This window comes from Populus alba, chromosome 8 (genome assembly GCF_005239225.2).
Source record: "Populus alba chromosome 8, ASM523922v2, whole genome shotgun sequence".
Taxonomy (NCBI): domain Eukaryota; kingdom Viridiplantae; phylum Streptophyta; class Magnoliopsida; order Malpighiales; family Salicaceae; genus Populus; species Populus alba.
In genome coordinates this window covers 2,707,710-2,724,133 of record NC_133291.1, presented here as the reverse complement: position 1 = coordinate 2,724,133, position 16,424 = coordinate 2,707,710, and the positions used below count along the sequence as shown (strand labels likewise).

The 16,424-nt window shown below is 35.9% G+C and overlaps 3 protein-coding genes across 5 annotated transcripts; all 3 read right to left on the bottom strand.

Annotated features, from left to right (window-relative positions):
* Positions 1 to 592: 592 nt before the first annotated feature.
* On the bottom strand, positions 593 to 3,925 carry LOC118052241 (leucine aminopeptidase). Its single transcript, XM_035063144.2, has 4 exons — positions 2,738 to 3,925; positions 1,963 to 2,196; positions 1,557 to 1,883; positions 593 to 1,179 (listed from the first exon to the last, which is right to left on the bottom strand). The coding sequence occupies exons 1-4, from the start codon at positions 3,746 to 3,748 to the stop codon at positions 883 to 885; spliced, it is 1,869 nt and encodes a 622-aa protein (XP_034919035.1). The 5' UTR covers positions 3,749 to 3,925; the 3' UTR covers positions 593 to 882.
* Positions 3,926 to 5,268: 1,343 nt separating this feature from the next.
* Positions 5,269 to 7,877, bottom strand: LOC118052242 (large ribosomal subunit protein uL10c). The gene is made up of 2 exons (XM_035063146.2): positions 7,018 to 7,877; positions 5,269 to 5,487 (listed from the first exon to the last, which is right to left on the bottom strand). Exon 1 carries the CDS (start codon positions 7,721 to 7,723, stop codon positions 7,040 to 7,042), a length of 684 nt encoding a protein of 227 aa, XP_034919037.1. The 5' UTR covers positions 7,724 to 7,877; the 3' UTR covers positions 5,269 to 5,487; positions 7,018 to 7,039.
* Positions 7,878 to 9,121: 1,244 nt separating this feature from the next.
* LOC118052243 (mitochondrial hydrolase YKR070W) lies at positions 9,122 to 14,228 on the bottom strand. 3 transcript variants are annotated; one of them, XR_004688152.2, is made up of 13 exons: positions 13,983 to 14,228; positions 13,771 to 13,874; positions 13,640 to 13,675; positions 13,315 to 13,388; positions 13,157 to 13,197; positions 12,544 to 12,615; positions 12,249 to 12,450; positions 11,490 to 11,585; positions 11,039 to 11,106; positions 10,115 to 10,319; positions 9,915 to 9,998; positions 9,417 to 9,725; positions 9,122 to 9,333 (listed from the first exon to the last, which is right to left on the bottom strand). XR_004688152.2 is itself a non-coding variant. In XM_035063148.2 (13 exons), exons 1-12 carry the CDS (start codon positions 14,084 to 14,086, stop codon positions 9,666 to 9,668), a joined length of 1,146 nt encoding a protein of 381 aa, XP_034919039.1. In that variant the 5' UTR covers positions 14,087 to 14,228; the 3' UTR covers positions 9,122 to 9,553; positions 9,659 to 9,665. The 3 variants fall into 3 exon arrangements, 2 of the variants coding, with proteins under 2 accessions (XP_034919039.1, XP_034919038.1); XM_035063148.2 differs by having other exon boundaries at positions 9,122 to 9,553; positions 9,659 to 9,725; XM_035063147.2 differs by having other exon boundaries at positions 9,122 to 9,725.
* Positions 14,229 to 16,424: the final 2,196 nt, after the last annotated feature.

Here is a 16,424-nt window from a genome sequence, read left to right as displayed (position 1 = left end):
CCGGGCTCAATTAGCACCCACCGCCACACAGGGCGACAAAAAGGAAGCATGGTCTTGAGATCTTTCTGGCCCAGTGGCTCCTACCTTTTATTTTGGGAGATCATTTTTTTGGGTTATAATAATAATAATAAGGTTAATCTGAAGAATGCATTGAATAGATTAACGCTAGCTATCCTGTTTCCACTCTCCGTTGATTTGCTGACAAATACTTGCGGGATAAGACAACTTGTACATTTTGGGAATTTATGTACTTGAATTTTTTTAAAAAAAGTTCAAAACATTAAAAACAAAGAAACATTGGGAAGAGAATGTTTGAAACTGATTTTTTTAAAAAAATATATATTAAAACAATTATTTTTAACATAATAAAATCAATTTATAATTTTTTCAATTCCAAATACTAAAAAAAACAGCTGTCCATGGACAAGTTAAAAAATAACAATTAAGGGAAATGCCATTGAAGAGAGCAATTTGACGGGGCGACTAATTGAATGGCTTCATTTTCGCGAGCAACAGTCCAAGTTTATAGCCATATGGTCAGTGCATGAACAGATCCTTCTGGATTGGTGATCCATAAACAAATAGAAAGCTCTGATCACTTAAAATACCGTCTCAAATATATAAGACTAAAAATATCCACAGCCCAAGTCGTAATAGCCATGCAAAACCAGCAGAATTACCACAGTAAAGTCACAAGATACAAGACGGTATTCCATTGAATCTGCCTCGTAAGACATGGCAGCATGGTGTGTTGAAAGATGCACATATTAACAAAATCAGAAGTCATATTATTGGCCTGCTAGAACTCGAACACCAAAGGATATGTGTAGGCTCAAGCCATTAAAGGTTTGGGTTAAGATACTATATTGTGCTATACCCATCCTACACGTGCTTCGCGAAGATTGCCTCAACAACACCTTGAGCTATAGGGTGATAACATTCACGGGCTTCTGCAAACACTCTTTTAGCCAAAATTTTCTCTTCATCCTTTCCAGCCCCGTGGACAAGTCCACTGTAGAGTGGACGGAGGTACTTCATCCTCCCAACTTCCTTCAAAGTCTTCTCCACTTCACCATAGTAATCCCTACACCTGGAGGAAATTGCCAGTTGGAGAAATGCCACTTTCACCTCATAGTCCTTTGATTCTGACAGCCTGTAGCGTGCATCTAAGGCTAAGACCTGCATAATGAATTATAACAACTAGGAAGTCAGAAGTAAATTGCACTTTCATGACTCTATGGAGGCGCCATGTTTGAACTTTAAACACAACAAGGTAAGGAATTGCCAACTGACACATATACCAGCTAAAAAACCAATCAAAGATACAGAAGAGATTATACAGAAATCTAATTGGTCTTTAACACCACATAAAACATGCCGCTTCTAAACTGTCCTGCATAAGTTACTGCCGAGGAGAGCACAAGCAGATATGGACAGACAGAGTAATTAGGACATAAAGTTTCAAGAAATTAAGATCACTTCAGGTTGTAAAAAATTTCACAACGAGAAGGGAGGGGGTTAGTATGGGGAAATTGAAAAATGTATCAAGACACTACCTGTGAGGCTTCAACAGCTTTGGGCAGATTCTCCAAGTAGAGCTCCCATTCCTGTCCTTTCCAATCAGCAACTTCATCCTCTCTTGGCATCCTTCCAAGCTTAAAATCATTTGCAAGTGACACAATCTTTGTATATAAGTTTGAAACCGGCTCATGAGCATCTGGGGGGATGCCAGTGCCCTCAGTCCATTGTTGAAGGTCAATTTCTTTCTCTATTTCAGGTACATTGGCTTTCAGAAAATCAAGAAATGTCTCTGTGTCAATTGACTTGAACTTGAAGGTGGCAATATATTTCTTCAGGAACTCATCAAATGCAGGTCTTCCAATCTAAAATTTTCAAAAGTCAACCCGTAAGAATATTACTGTTATCAATCTTCAAGTTCAAACAAGAAATAACTCCATATACCTGACGTTCAATGCGCCAGAGAAACTGGAAACCCTTCTCATATGGCACTTGGGAGTATATGTCATCTGGGTCCACTCCTTCCTGATTATTTTTTAGCTTAGTGAACTCCATGTTGTCCTTGAACCTCTCCATTTCCTCATTTAAACCTCTCCAGCCAATTCCAACATTCAGAGCAGCTATATCTTCACCTTTCACAGCCTCAACAATTCTCCTCTCCGCATAAGTTGTGAAACCCTGGTTTCATGAATCAGAAACTTATAAATTATAACACAAAAGGAGCAAAAATTGCCAACCTCAGCATAGCACAAACTGAACTAACGATGGGCTATTTGGAAGTTCAGGAGCATAACACACATGGACATATATCCTAACAAAAATTATCCAGAAACATTTGCTCATACTTTCCTTCATACAAAACAGACATGTTAAAAAATGTCCCTAAAACTCTGACAATCATGCCAAACAATCACCATTATGTAGGTGCAAAGCAATTAAACTAGTATGAACTTCTTAACACCGTATCTGATAAAAGAAAATCTATAGATCAAGTAAACGACATCAAACAATTCATCATTGTCAAGTCACTAATGACAAGAAGACAAACAGACACTGAGATACAAACGCATTCTGTTCAGCAGATGAAAACACATGCAAATAAACTTGATTAAGCACGCAAAGGGATACTATTTGAGGCGGCCATTAAACTGAAACTAAATTCGATAAAAGAAAAGGCCAAATAATCAAGTCAAAAGTCAAAAGCAAAGACTCAGTATACCTCATTCAACCAAAAATGCTCATTATTCTTGTTAGTAATCAAATTCCCAGTCCAACTATGAGCCAACTCATGCGCCACAACCTGCGCGCCACTCGCATCCCCTTTAATCACAGTAGGAGTCAAAAACACCATCCTTGGGTTCTCCATTCCACCATAAGGAAAACTCGGTGGCAAAACCAACAAATCAAACCTCTCCCAATCATACTCACCAAACAACCTTTCCGCCTGCCTGATCATCTCTTCAGTCCCCGCAAACTCCCTCGCAGCAGCATCCAAAACACCATCAACTGCCTCCGAATAAACCCTAGTCCTCGGCCCCACCTCTCTAAACCCCAATTCCCCAACAGCAAACGCGAACAAATACGGCGGGATTGATTGATCCATCACAAACTCCTCCACAATTCTCCCTTCCTCAAACCACAACGACTTCAAATCAAACCCAAATCCAGTCGCCTCCTTTGTCAGCACCCCATCCAAGTCACTACCAACAGGGTCACGACGGTCACAATGCCTAGCAGACATAACAGCAGAAAGCTGTCTCGGAACATTCAACTTTGCAGAGTAACAAACACGCGCGGCAGGCGTATCCTGGCAAGGAAAAACGGAGCGCGCGTGAACAGACTGGCATTGGGTGTAAACAAAAGGGTGAATCTTCTTAAATGTTTGGGGCGGGGAGAGCCATTGGAGGGCGGAAGAGGAAGGGGAGGTGGAATAGAGGATGAGAATAGAGGAGTGGTTGTTGAGGGAAACGGTAAGGTGGCGGCCATTGATTGGGTGTTCGGATAAGGAGAGGGTGAAAGGTAGGGGAGTTAGGGTTTCAGGGTCGAGGATTTTGTGGATGGTGAGGGAGCGAGTGTCGAGAGAGAGCTGGCCAGTGTGCGGGGTTTGGAGAGTGAGGAGAGCGGTGGCGTGGATGGTGGAGGAGGGGAAGTGGAAGTAGAGAGTTAGGGCGATGTGGGTGGTCAAAGGGTGCGTTGAATCGGTGAATGAGTGGGGATCGACTGGTGCCATTTGGAGGAAAATTTGGAGTTCTGGGCTATGAAGAGGGAGAAATTGGGGGGGTTTAAAATGTTTTACTTTTTTAGGAATCTGATTTAATGGGGGAAAAGGACGATTTGGGGAATAAGAAAAGAGAGAAGGGGACGATTTGGTGCTGTTTTTTTCGGTTTAGGGTATTGTTTTAAATTTGGAGGGAGAATCGGAATGGAAAAAAAGGTGTTGAAGTCATTCCACACTCAACACTGTTTGTCTATTTCCTGGACGACGGGTCATACGCAATACGAATGACGTGTCATATGAGCTGACCAACTCCGCCTGCCCTGTGCTCTTTCGTTTTCTAGCCAAGGTTAAATATGGACTTTGCTTCGCTGAGGAATAAATTGGGCTTTGTGAAACTCCTGGCCCACATGGATGGGACGGGAAGAGAATGGAAGGGAGAATCCCTTGAACGAGCTGTTTTCCGTTTATGAAGCGGGGAGGAAGCAACCTTTTTACTTTTCATCTTCACTTTTATGCTCAAGCAAGGCCTTATTTGCAGCCATTGTGTTTTAAAGGGTGCTTCCTGCCTTTCAAGTTACATGATAATATTAAAATTTTATTTTTATGTTTACAAAATATTTTTAAAAATTATTGAATTTTTTTTATTTTAAATTAATTTTTTAAATAATTTTGAATGTTTTGAAGTGTTGTCAAAAATAAATTTTAAAAAATAAAAATATTATTTTAATATATTTTTAAATAAAAAACACTTTAAAATATAATCGTTTCTACAATTCCAAACATTATTTTAATTTCACGCTTAAACTAATTTTTATATCAATTTTATTATGATATTATTTTGATTTCTTAACAATGACTTTAGTTAGAAATACTCAACGAAAACATTGTTTTTACCCCCCCCCCAAAAAAAAAAAAAAAAGGGTACAATTTAGATAGAAATATTAATGTAATGTCTTGGCAATAGATGGAAGTTTTTGATTGAAATTTTTTGAAAGTATAAGGATAAATTCACTACAAAAAACTACCCATGTAGTTTGATGGTATTTTTAAGGTTTGCTCTTTCATTAAAATTCAAGATCACTTGGCAATGGTATGTAACGACCAGACAGCTATGGCTTTCTTTCTGGGGCAAGAAAATGAATGACACTTTCTAGATGCCCAATATCTGGACAGCATCATATCAACTACGGATCTCGGGCATGATTCAAGAGCCGTGTTGCATCTCGTAATCCTAACTGCACAAGGATGTAATAATGCCTGGATGCAACATGCTTATACTATTATCAACAATCAACATAGAGATGGTCTCTCGTGTGTGCTTAACATGAATTCGTAGCTTGCAGGTTTACTTGAGAGAAATAATATCTAGTTGAGACATGCACCTGCTATCGATTGACACCAGAATCTGGCTAGAGATCATTTGGAAGATAATTTCTTATGGAGTCCTTAACTATAGTCAGAAAAAAGAGAAGGACAATGGCTAGAGATCATGCAGTCAGTGAAAACAAGCAAGAAAAATGACAGAAGCAGGCAACAAACAAACACCTGGTGAATACTTCTAACAAGTAACAAAGGCCAGAGCAGCAGGTAAACAATGATAGTAGTATTCAAACAAGTCTGAAAATAAATAGCAACGTTGTTACCAAGTGAAAGATCTAGTTGATGGCTGCACGGAACAATTTCTTGAGTGGCACATGTTTCTTCAGGTACTTCTGAATAGATTCTGTCCCAGGACGCATCTTGACAAAATTCTAGATTTAAGAAACAAAGTTAGAAATTTATAAAATTTTCCATGAATTTTTCCTTGTCCACAAGCTAGTTGAATCTAATCAGACTGTTACAGATTACTTGTTTCACTTCGGAAGGGAATTAAGTATGCATAAAAGGATTAGAACGGAGGAGCAACGCAAGCCAGACCACTGACATTGTCCAGCCACTACCTTGGAGAAAACCCAAGGAACAGGAACAAACTAGAGATGGGTATCACAAAAGGTGACTTGGCTGATGCCGGGGGTTCTTACTGTGAAACCAAGGACGACCGGAAGGGGAGACAGGAGTCTCGAATGCATAGTTTCCACAAGGCAAATAATGTGTGGTTTCTTGCATCATTTATAAGACAGCCTATTTCAATCCATGAAAGATACGCTCATGGTATCACAATTTGCACAGGAACAGCAATAAATCATTGCTGCAGATACTCACAGAGCAAGATAATACCCTTCTTTCCAGAAAAAAAAAAAAACCTGTCCTGAGAATAAGATTTGCTATGCGATGGACATGTCATAGGTCTGAGAATCCATCTCCATATATATTAAGTAAAAAGAAGCCTAACTTGATTTATCAAGCACAGGCAGTCACTCCGTGGATCCTTACCAGCAGAATTAAATGCCTGACAAGATCATGTCTGCTAGATGTAACCACTTCATCTATTTTCTAAATTCAAAGGATTTAAATCATTAAAAGAACAGAAATGCTGTCTTTGAACTCTTATTACTCGAAGAACCCTCCTACTATTACTACAACCAGAAATGCCTTGTGTGAACATAATCAGCACTCAGAATCAAAAGGCATATGTTCCTATAACCCCAAAGAACTAGATTCCTTAAAGAGCATAAAGCAGAATTGAAAGTACCTTATCAAGTCCATCACATTTGTCTCAAGTAATATGCTCTACAGGCACTTGAATTTGCTTGGATAACATCTAAATAATTCATAAATGGCAGTGCTCGAGGCATTTTCCTCCAAATGTATGCACCATGGAGAGAAATAGAGTTACATATGCTCCCTAACAACCTAGTTACGGTAAAAACTAGATAAAAACACGTGGATTCCGAATGAAAGAATCCCCCAACCAGGCAGCTGTGATTAAACCAGGTAGAACGCACAAAGTATTCTGTGTATACATCTTCCCAATATACCAGATACATAGCCATAACCATAAAATTTGCTTCAATAACCAACCAAAAATCATAAAACGGCAGAAGCATTCCAAACACAAAAAAGAGGTATGACAATCAAACTCACTACAAGAAAAACATTGCTAGAATTTCCCCTAATACAGATTCATTAAAATAAAACCACAAGAAAATAGCAACCTTGTACTGAACTTCAAGACAACTATCAAGGTTCCAATTTTACAAATTCTACAACTCCATTCACCGCTTTCGTATTCAAAATAACATCATTCGCATTATCGTATCCAAAAAAAAAAAAATCACCATTAATTTCGCTACATAAATTCAAGAACAACAAAATGGGGAGCTTTTAAACAATACACTTACATCGCATTACATTGCATCTCCACTATTGCCCACTACTCTCCTCCTCCAACTTCTGCACATAAGCCTTCAAAACCATAACAACATCCCTCGCCGGCGCCTGTAAAGTACCCACCAATCCAATAGCAGGACCCTGTAAAGCCCCCAAAATCTTAGCATAAATCTCAGCTCTGGACGGCATAGTTTCAAGTTGCTTAAAATCACCAGGCCCATAAAACTTTCCTTCAAAAACAGCCCCGGTAAAATCATTCTCTAACTTCTTTTCTTTTTGAAAATCCCTATAAGGCTTTAAAGCTTCAGGAATTTCCTCACTATGCACAAAAAGCCAAGCATTCATTCCTGTCATACAAGGTTTTAAAGCTTCCCACGGCGTATTTTCAATGGCCTTATACACCAAAGTGTTTTTAGCAACAATGATTTTTGATGATTCAGGTAATGATCTTCTCAAGTCTTGAAATTGTTTGACTGTGAAGCCTGTGTATTTTATAGCTGCTAAGAGGTAGCAATTTTCGAGCTGGGTTTTGACTGTTTCCACTGTTTCTTCCTTTTTTGTACGGGAAATTGCGGATTTGATGGTAATGGGTCTGTGTGAAATGGAGGTTTTGTGGGTTGTGGGGAAGGAAAAGGAAAATGGGTTTGCGGGCCGAAAATGGGTTCGGGTAGGAGGAGGTTTGGAGGAGGGAAAGGAGAGGAGACTGGTGGTTTCCATGGTGGTGGTGGAAGAGTGGAGGAGAGTACGAGCGTGTGTTTTTGTGGCTTATCTTATCATCATCAACATGCACAGTGGATGATGGAGAAAAAATGGAGGGTGAAAATTTGTAAGAGAGTAATTCCTCGAGGGTAAACCCTTTTTTTTTTTTTCATTTACTTCTAGCTCAATTTTTCTTTTTAATTGTAATGGCAGGCTAATGTCTAGCCGCTTTTGCTGTTTTGCATATAACAACCAGTGTTTTTAAATCTGTTCTGCTGCTTGACCTGATCCAAAGTCCGGATCAATAGTCTTGATTAAGTTATTAGGTTTTGATTGGATTATTAGGTTACTTCAATTAATTATTTTTTTTATATAAATTAAAATAATATTATTTTTAATAAAAATAAAAAAAATTAACAAATTATAACTGGATTTTTTATCAAAGTAGCCAGGTCAACTACGTTTTTAACTATTCATAAACTCAGCTCAGCTTGGTTCCAACTCAGGTTAGCCGGGTTTCGGGTAGACTCGTCAGACTGAGTTAGGTTTTAAAACTATGATTACAATCCAATCCTGATCATACAATCAGTTACTGATAATTTATTTATTTTTATTTTAAAAAAAATTCACCTCGAAAAGAATTAAATTTTTTTATTTTTTATTTAAAATTAATATTTCTTAAATATTCTCATGTCACTTTAACATGTTGATGGTAAAAAAAAATTAAAAATATATATTTTAATATATCATCAAGTGAAAAATATTTTAAAATATAATTACTATTATAATACTAAATAAACTCTAAGTATTTGTTTGATGTTGTAATTCATTTGTTTTAAAAATAATTTGTACTTAATGTTTTTAGATATTTTTAAATAATCTTGAAGTGTTAATATATAAAATTAAAAAAAATTAATGATAAACACACAATAAAACTTTCATAAGCAAATTATTATTTTATCCAAACACTAAACAAGTAAGATGAAGGATAAATTTGCAAACCATTTGTATAAATTCTTAAGAATTTTTGAGGCTCAACTTCAAGTTGATTACGCAAGCCATTTTTAGAGGAATTCGCTTGTCGCAACTATAAGATTTACTGGATATTTTTACAAGGGGAGAAGAAGTGACGACAATACTTGAATTGATGAAACAAATGATCAATTCAATTATTCAACAAATAAATTCTTTTAGAAAAAACCCCCAACAAATGGTACGCTTCCATTGTCTTATTCAAGTCGGCCGGCATCAGTATCATGATGCTGAGCTTAAGTTGGGTGTGCTCTCTGCATTCTCAATTCTCAATCTCAAACAAAACCTGTCTATCCAAGATCCAGCCTTTCAGAACAAATGCCAAGGAAAATTTGGCACAGCTCAATCTAAAATCTTGAATCTGGAATATGATTCAACTAAAACTGTCATAAATCTGAAATCACTATATGTTACCAATAAATAAAAGCTATGAATCAACAAAGATTCAATATTACACCATCGGTCAATGATCATTAAGGATAACAAGAAACAGCTAATGTTCACGGAGGTTTTACAATTTGAATCATCCATCGCAAGGCTAAACACAAAGTGCATGGAAATAGATTCCCTGCTCTGGCTTGAAAAGTGTCGAAATCCTGGGGAGACAAAAGAGATGAAAACTTAAGGGAGAGTTTGTAAGCTGAACTACTGGAGCCTATTATCAATATCGTAAGCTAACCATGCACATAAGGTGCTAATTACAAGCACGAGGGTCTTGCCACAAATACACCTTCACTTTGAAATGGCGATGGTTGCGATAACAGGCCAAGCATGATGCCATCAGGAATCAAGTGCTGATTTCAGCAAATTTCAGGCCTAAAACATATTTTCTCATTAATAAAGGCTTCAAGTTTCTTAATTTCTAAAACAAACAGTCTAGAATGATTGATTCTGAAGGGAAAATGGAGCATATTAAGTTACAGATCGCCTATGAAACACACTCCCTTCCAAGAATATAGTCCACTGCCTCTTCCACGGTATCAACAACCTACACATTTGACAGAAAATACAGCGTCAGGCAAGACAAATGTTTAGAAGAAAAAGAGATAAGAGAAATGTGGCTGCAATTCTTAAAATTGGGCGTCCCCTGGTTATATGTCAGAGGGAAAATGAGTGATCCCATCCATGTTTATGAATATTAATTTGCATCAAGCTAAGAGTTCCATCATCTACTTGCCAGATCTGCAGGAAACTCTGCATGGTTATGCTTTCCCTGGAAAACACCTGTCCTTGTCAGGATAGAAAACCAAGGATGTCCAGCCTGAAAGTGAAACCAGACAATTTTTTTTTTTCATTCTCAACATGTGCTCGGTGAAAGCCTATGGTAGAAATCTTATGTGCTCCACCAATAAAAACCAAGGTATAATCAGGACAAACCTGTCGTGCACCTTTAATGTCAACTGAAGGGTTGTCACCAATCATATAAAGGGTTTTGAATGATTGCAAACCCGAATCTCCAGATTCCTTAGAACTATCGCTATGATAAGATGGTTGAAGCTGCCTCAACATAGCTTCAGCATTCTTAAATACAACTGGATTTGGCTTCCCAAAAGAAACATGCTCTAGAGGATTATGGTGAACTCTGCAAGTAATACCAATTAACAGATATTATAAGAAAAGGAGGATTACAATACAATAAACTGCAAAGCGTTTTGGCAGTTTCAATGGTATATATCTCTTCGTCAAGTATCATGTGTTATGAGTTCCAAGTTGTTTATCCAAAATTTCTTATTTTTTCTTGTCTTAAAGCAAACAACAAAATGTGTGAAAGCAATTTAGGTGATAAGAAACCAACACGATTGTTTTAGAGTGCAAAATGGAAAAACCCCGAAAGTAGTATTAACGCTTGTCTTTAATCTATTGCGAGCACCATAAGAAGAAACATTTTAAACAACTGGCCAATGCTACCTAGCATTGTCTTTCTCCTTCACTATTTTGACCAAATCAACTTCTTCAAATGTCTTATCCTGGTATCCATACTTCTTCCTTCTTCCTAGATTTATACAATCTTGTTTTTCTGTGAAAACTACCTAATTTCTCTTACCAAAATAGACGCTCAACTAAGAAATACAAGATGAGCCAACAACCACAAAACCTTCTGAAATCATGACTTAGTAAAACACAAAGCTTATAGTAGCCCTAAACTGAGATCAATTTAGACGTGCAAAAAGCCAGAGATCCATAAATAAACAACTTCAGTCCTACTTATAGCAATGTGAACTATAATGAATTTTCAAATTTGAAAACCCAGAGATCAAATTTGACTTTTAAATTTGAAATGAGCGAAGAAACTAAACTTACCTATTGAAAACACCTTCCAGAGCAATTCTAAAAGCACCCATTCCAAGTCGATTGGTAGGAAATGCAGCCTGTACTATAAAATAAGCTGATTAGGCAAGATAGAATCCTATGTTTCCAAAACCAGGCAGAAAAACCATTAGAACCAGGTCTAGAAGCAATTTTAACTTGTAAGAAATTTAAGAAACAACCAAGAAAAAGAAGAGTATTTGACAAGATGGCACCATCTCGTGCAGTGTGGATTTCAAAATCAAACATACTAGTCAGATGATCTTTCTGCATGAAGGTAGCAAAACTTCTATCTTATAAGCCTTCATTCATTTCCGGTCAGTTCTAAAGAAAGAATTGCAAATTGGAGAATCCAACATTTGCGTATTTGCCAAATCCATTTAAAATATGAAAGAACCTATAAGTCACAACTGACAGTAAATATCTAATAAGCAGGACTACCAACCTTATATTCAAGATCATCAGAAGCAAAATATAGAGGAGGCTGATGACCATTCTCCTGTCCAGGAAGACCCCCGCATCTTAAAACATCACAGAGAACCTAATGCCATGCATTAGTTAGTGCATAGCTTTGGCACATATGGCTAGGGGAGGCTAAATCCAATAACATGAAATGCAAAGGAAATGTACTCCATTGAGAAAAATTTTACCACACAACACCAACTAAATTAATATAATTAACTTCTATACTTTTCATATTTTATCACTATACATTACAGCAATGTTGCAAACCATTCATGGAAGTGTTAATAAGAAAATCTAACCTTGTTACTATAGATAGAAACATTATAAAATTTCATGAGATTTTTAGAAGTGATGCAGCAGCAATTGATGAGATGATTTCCTCCAATTAATCAGTTACATGAGTTCTCAATTCTGAACATGTAACAGATATTGTGTGCTATGAAAGAGTCTTCTCAGGTCAGCAACAATGCTTTTTGTTTCTCTGACTCAAGGATAGCACAATTCAATATGTAATTGATGAACCATGGACTTTGCAAACAAAATAATGTTAAACCTTCAAATTGAGATTATATTTATAGACAACGCTTGTATAACTGATTGGTGAAGAGGGAAGTAAATTATAACATGGACCCAATGATCGAAATTGAAACAATCAAATTTAGAAGGAGCTAACATATATGAAGACCAAAAGATACATTAGCTGGCTGATATCACACGACTACATGATAAGGAGAAACACCTGGATGTCCCTGCCCCAGTCTACAGGGTCACTAACAACAAATACCGCCTTAACTGCTTCAGAAGAAACATCATATCTTGGCACTGTATTCATGGGGTGAACACTCCTATCCAACACTTGGTTAGGTGTCCACTTCTTGTATTCAGACAGAGGATCAATGTTCTCAAAGAGAGATGCATACTCATCTAAGGAGACAACTTTTCTGCCAAGAATAATAAACCAGGCCCAATGGAATGTGAAGAAGTCTTCAAAACTGCGGTACAACAAAATGATTGAGACATTACAGGGATCTTACTTGAAACCATACTCAGACATTACTACAGCAGGTTCTCCTTTTCCAGCGGCAATAATTAATTGATTCTCATATCTGATGGGAAAAAAGAAGCTCGGTTGACAATAGCAGCAAAATCAGAAAGATAATGGATTGCATTAATTTCCATGTCAGAATGCAGATAACAAATCTGGAAGTCAAATAAATCTTAGAAAATATGGTCAATGAAACCTTTTAACCTTGGGATGACTCGCTTTAACTTGTCTACACTACCTGCAGTCCCCTAATTCATAATTTTGGTTTAATCATAAATAAAAGTGGAGGCAAGCGATTTCTAAAGTTGCAGCCAGTCATTCCACTTCATTTAAGCAGATTGTGGGATCAACTCCCCTGCTGAAAGGACACGCCTCATTTACAAATTTTCCTATAACAACAATGTGCTTCATTTATTAACATAGTATTGTGATTACCAGGTTCAAGATAAAAGAGAACAGGAGGTCCGTAATAAAAGAGAACAGGAGGTCCATAGCAAAAGAAAAAACTATTCAAACTACATTAGTTGCAGAGGATGTGTCATCTTTCGAAATTGAAGATTTATGGATAAAAATAAGATAGGCTCAAAATCTATAATAAATACCTTTCTGACAAACTTTTAAATGGTGAATGACCCTGTAAAACCTGTACCAGGAAAAAGAGACAGCTATACAAAAGGTTCCACAGTCAAACAACGGTCACAGATAGGCTAAAAAGTCAAATTTCAACTAGTAAATCATGTGAAAAAACTCAAAGCAGTACCTGAGAAGGTAAAATCTTTACTCCAAGCTGTTCACTTAACTCATTAGCTCTTTTCGATTCAGGAACGCCGCCTCCTAACAACATATAAGATTATAAGTATATGCAATTAGTCATTTAACACAATGCCATGCAAACCAATACTACTGAAAATAGAAATCACACTAACAAGCAAGTTTCAGCAAATTTTTACGTTCTCCAAGAGAATGTAAACATTACTAAAATACACACAAACACGGCCACCGAGCCATCAATGCGTGCATTTTTCCATGAATCCTTTTTTAAGCTAGTGGATGACAATAAAGAATAAATTATTCAGATAACTCACCGTTTGTCAAGAACAAAAATGGAACATTCAAGTTTCCTGCAAAGTAAGAGGCAGTAGTCATTATTAGATGCGGCTGAGATGAACGCACAATGCGTAAAATAAATACATGTATTCATATACGTATAACGTACCAGAATCTCCGTATAATCTACGCATAGCTTGAGGAGAGCCGCCAATGGGATCTCGGCCACGAAGAATAACCCCATCGATATCAAACGCGATTCCAAAAGAGGACCTATAAATTGTAATCACCGAATTTTCCAAAATAACTTCCTCCTGATTGCCATTATTATTAGTGTACAGAACAAAATTGACAAAACTTTTAAGGATTGATCAGACAAACCGTTGTTCTGATTCAAGCTGCGAGGAAAAGTAACGCGAAGCTTGAGATTGAAATTTGTTTCTTATCCGGGGAAACACAAACGCCAGCGATCTCTGGAATCTCATCTCTTTCTCTCTCCCTCTCTTTCTTCTGGTGCAGAAACTTGTTCGCTTTTGTAAGGAGGAGCCTCGCGTCGTAGTTTTGTGTAGAGCACAGGCGCCACAAATCCTCGACGACAGTCGTTTATGTCTTATGATGATCGTTTGTTGAGTTGAGAAGAAAACTTAAAAAGGCTTGAGTTTTTTTTTCCATTTTGATTTGGACCCATTGTCTTTCGAGAGTTTGATTTCCACGTCCTGAACTTTGGAATCTTTCAATTCCACCCTTTTTAATTTTTTCTATCTTTGATCTTCACGTGCCTGTCCGTGTTGATGATTAACCGGTTAGATTTCTACTTTATTTAGACACTGTTCATTATATTTGATAGGATATTTAAATATTTATATTATATTCATCCAGTTTCATATGTTCATCCACGTATTTATTATTTAAATATTATATATTGCTTAACATAAAACAAAATAGTAGTATATATATTTGAGGTACGTGTATACTGTATTGTGAAATTATAGATGCTATATATACACGTACATTTATGGTACATTTACATTACATGAGTTCCAAAAATATAATTGTTTTGTATGTTTTAGTTTGGGTTTTGGTTCAAGTTTAATTGCATGTTAGGAGTGGGGTTACGGTTGCTTTTCAAAGTACTTTTCGTGCTGAAATGCATTAAAATAATTTTTTTATTATTTTTTAAAAATTATTTTTGAGATCAGCACATCAAAACAATTCAAAACACATAAAAAATTAATTTTTAACAAAAAAATGATTTTTTAGGGAACGCGGTTTGCACCACGGTCCCAAGCAATAAAGGTGCCATTTGATATTATAGCTGCGTGTGAGGTTCACCCACAGCCACAAATATTATTGTTTGGTATTGCAAAAAACATATTTTTTTACTGGTAAGGCCCGCCATAACTGTAGTTGGGCCACAGGTTTGCCAAACCCACAAGAAGCAGGTATTTGTTGCTTCCTGTGTGAAGAAATCACAATGTAGCCATGCTTCAACGAACATTGGAGCATGCCTCCACTGTTCATTGAACCGAACCAGGTCTTGTTCAAAGTTTAAGATGCATTGAATCCAACCCAACAAAATAAAAAAAAATTATTTTTAATTGTATTTTATTTGAAAAACTAGTGTTAAACATTTTTAACAACACTGTATAAATTAGATGGAGATCGCTTGATGATGTAACATTTACAAAATTTGATCGCAATTTTAATTTTGTTCTTGATTATGCTTTACCTGATGTTGTTGCGCTCTTATTAAATTTGTGAAAACTGTATTCATTATCGTATGTATTTCATATATGATAGAATTGTAAATAGTTTAATTAAATAATAAAAAATATTTTATATAAAGTATTATTTATTTTATGATGTAATAGCAATAGTTAAATCAACAATATTTAAATTAAAAGCCATTAATATTAATATATATTTTTAAAAATTATTTTATAACCTTAATTTCAAAAACATTCATAACCAAACACATTAAACTATTTTTTGTTCAACTTTGATTTCAACCACGGTTTTAACTAAACATGTATTTTTCCAAACCTACCTCAACTAAAAGTATTTTTTATAAAACAATTTTTTTTCAAACTACAACAGCTACCGCAATACCAAACACACTTAATTAAAAAAAACACAATCCTAGCTTCGTCATTTTCATACCAAATTAACAATTAATATCATTAGAAAATCTAGTTTGTTGACATAATTTAAAGCCATGATCACATGAAAAAACATACAAAACTTAAAGCGCATTCGTGGTGGTGTTTTTCTATTAATATTATATATATATATATATATATATATATTATTAATATAGATGTTTGAGTTAGTTTATATGCACCTCAACTAATTTCACCGGCCCTGAAATTATTAACTATATAAGCCTTTAGAGACCCAAAATTTTTTTAGACTCAAACTAATAATTTATAAAAAACAAATTTAAAACCCAGTCAATTAAGCTCCACCTGGTTAACTTGTTATGGTACTGGAAAGTCCAATGTCAGAATCAATCAATTTGTTACAATTACCTTGCTTCACGCATGGTAGTTAAAAAACAAATATATCCTCGTGCAAAACCCTTGCATTCCATGAAACTCAAATATCCTCGTGTAAAACCCTTGCATTCCATAAAACCCAAAGTAATTATGAATTAAAGGCAAAATAGTTAATTCAATTAAACCCCGCAAGTATTTAAAACAATACAATTAAATTTAATTATGAGATTTAATGTTTTATTTAATATGTAAAAATTACAATAAACTATCCATTAAATTTAAATTACATGTAAAATTAAATTAAATTCCATGTATGATTCAACTAGAA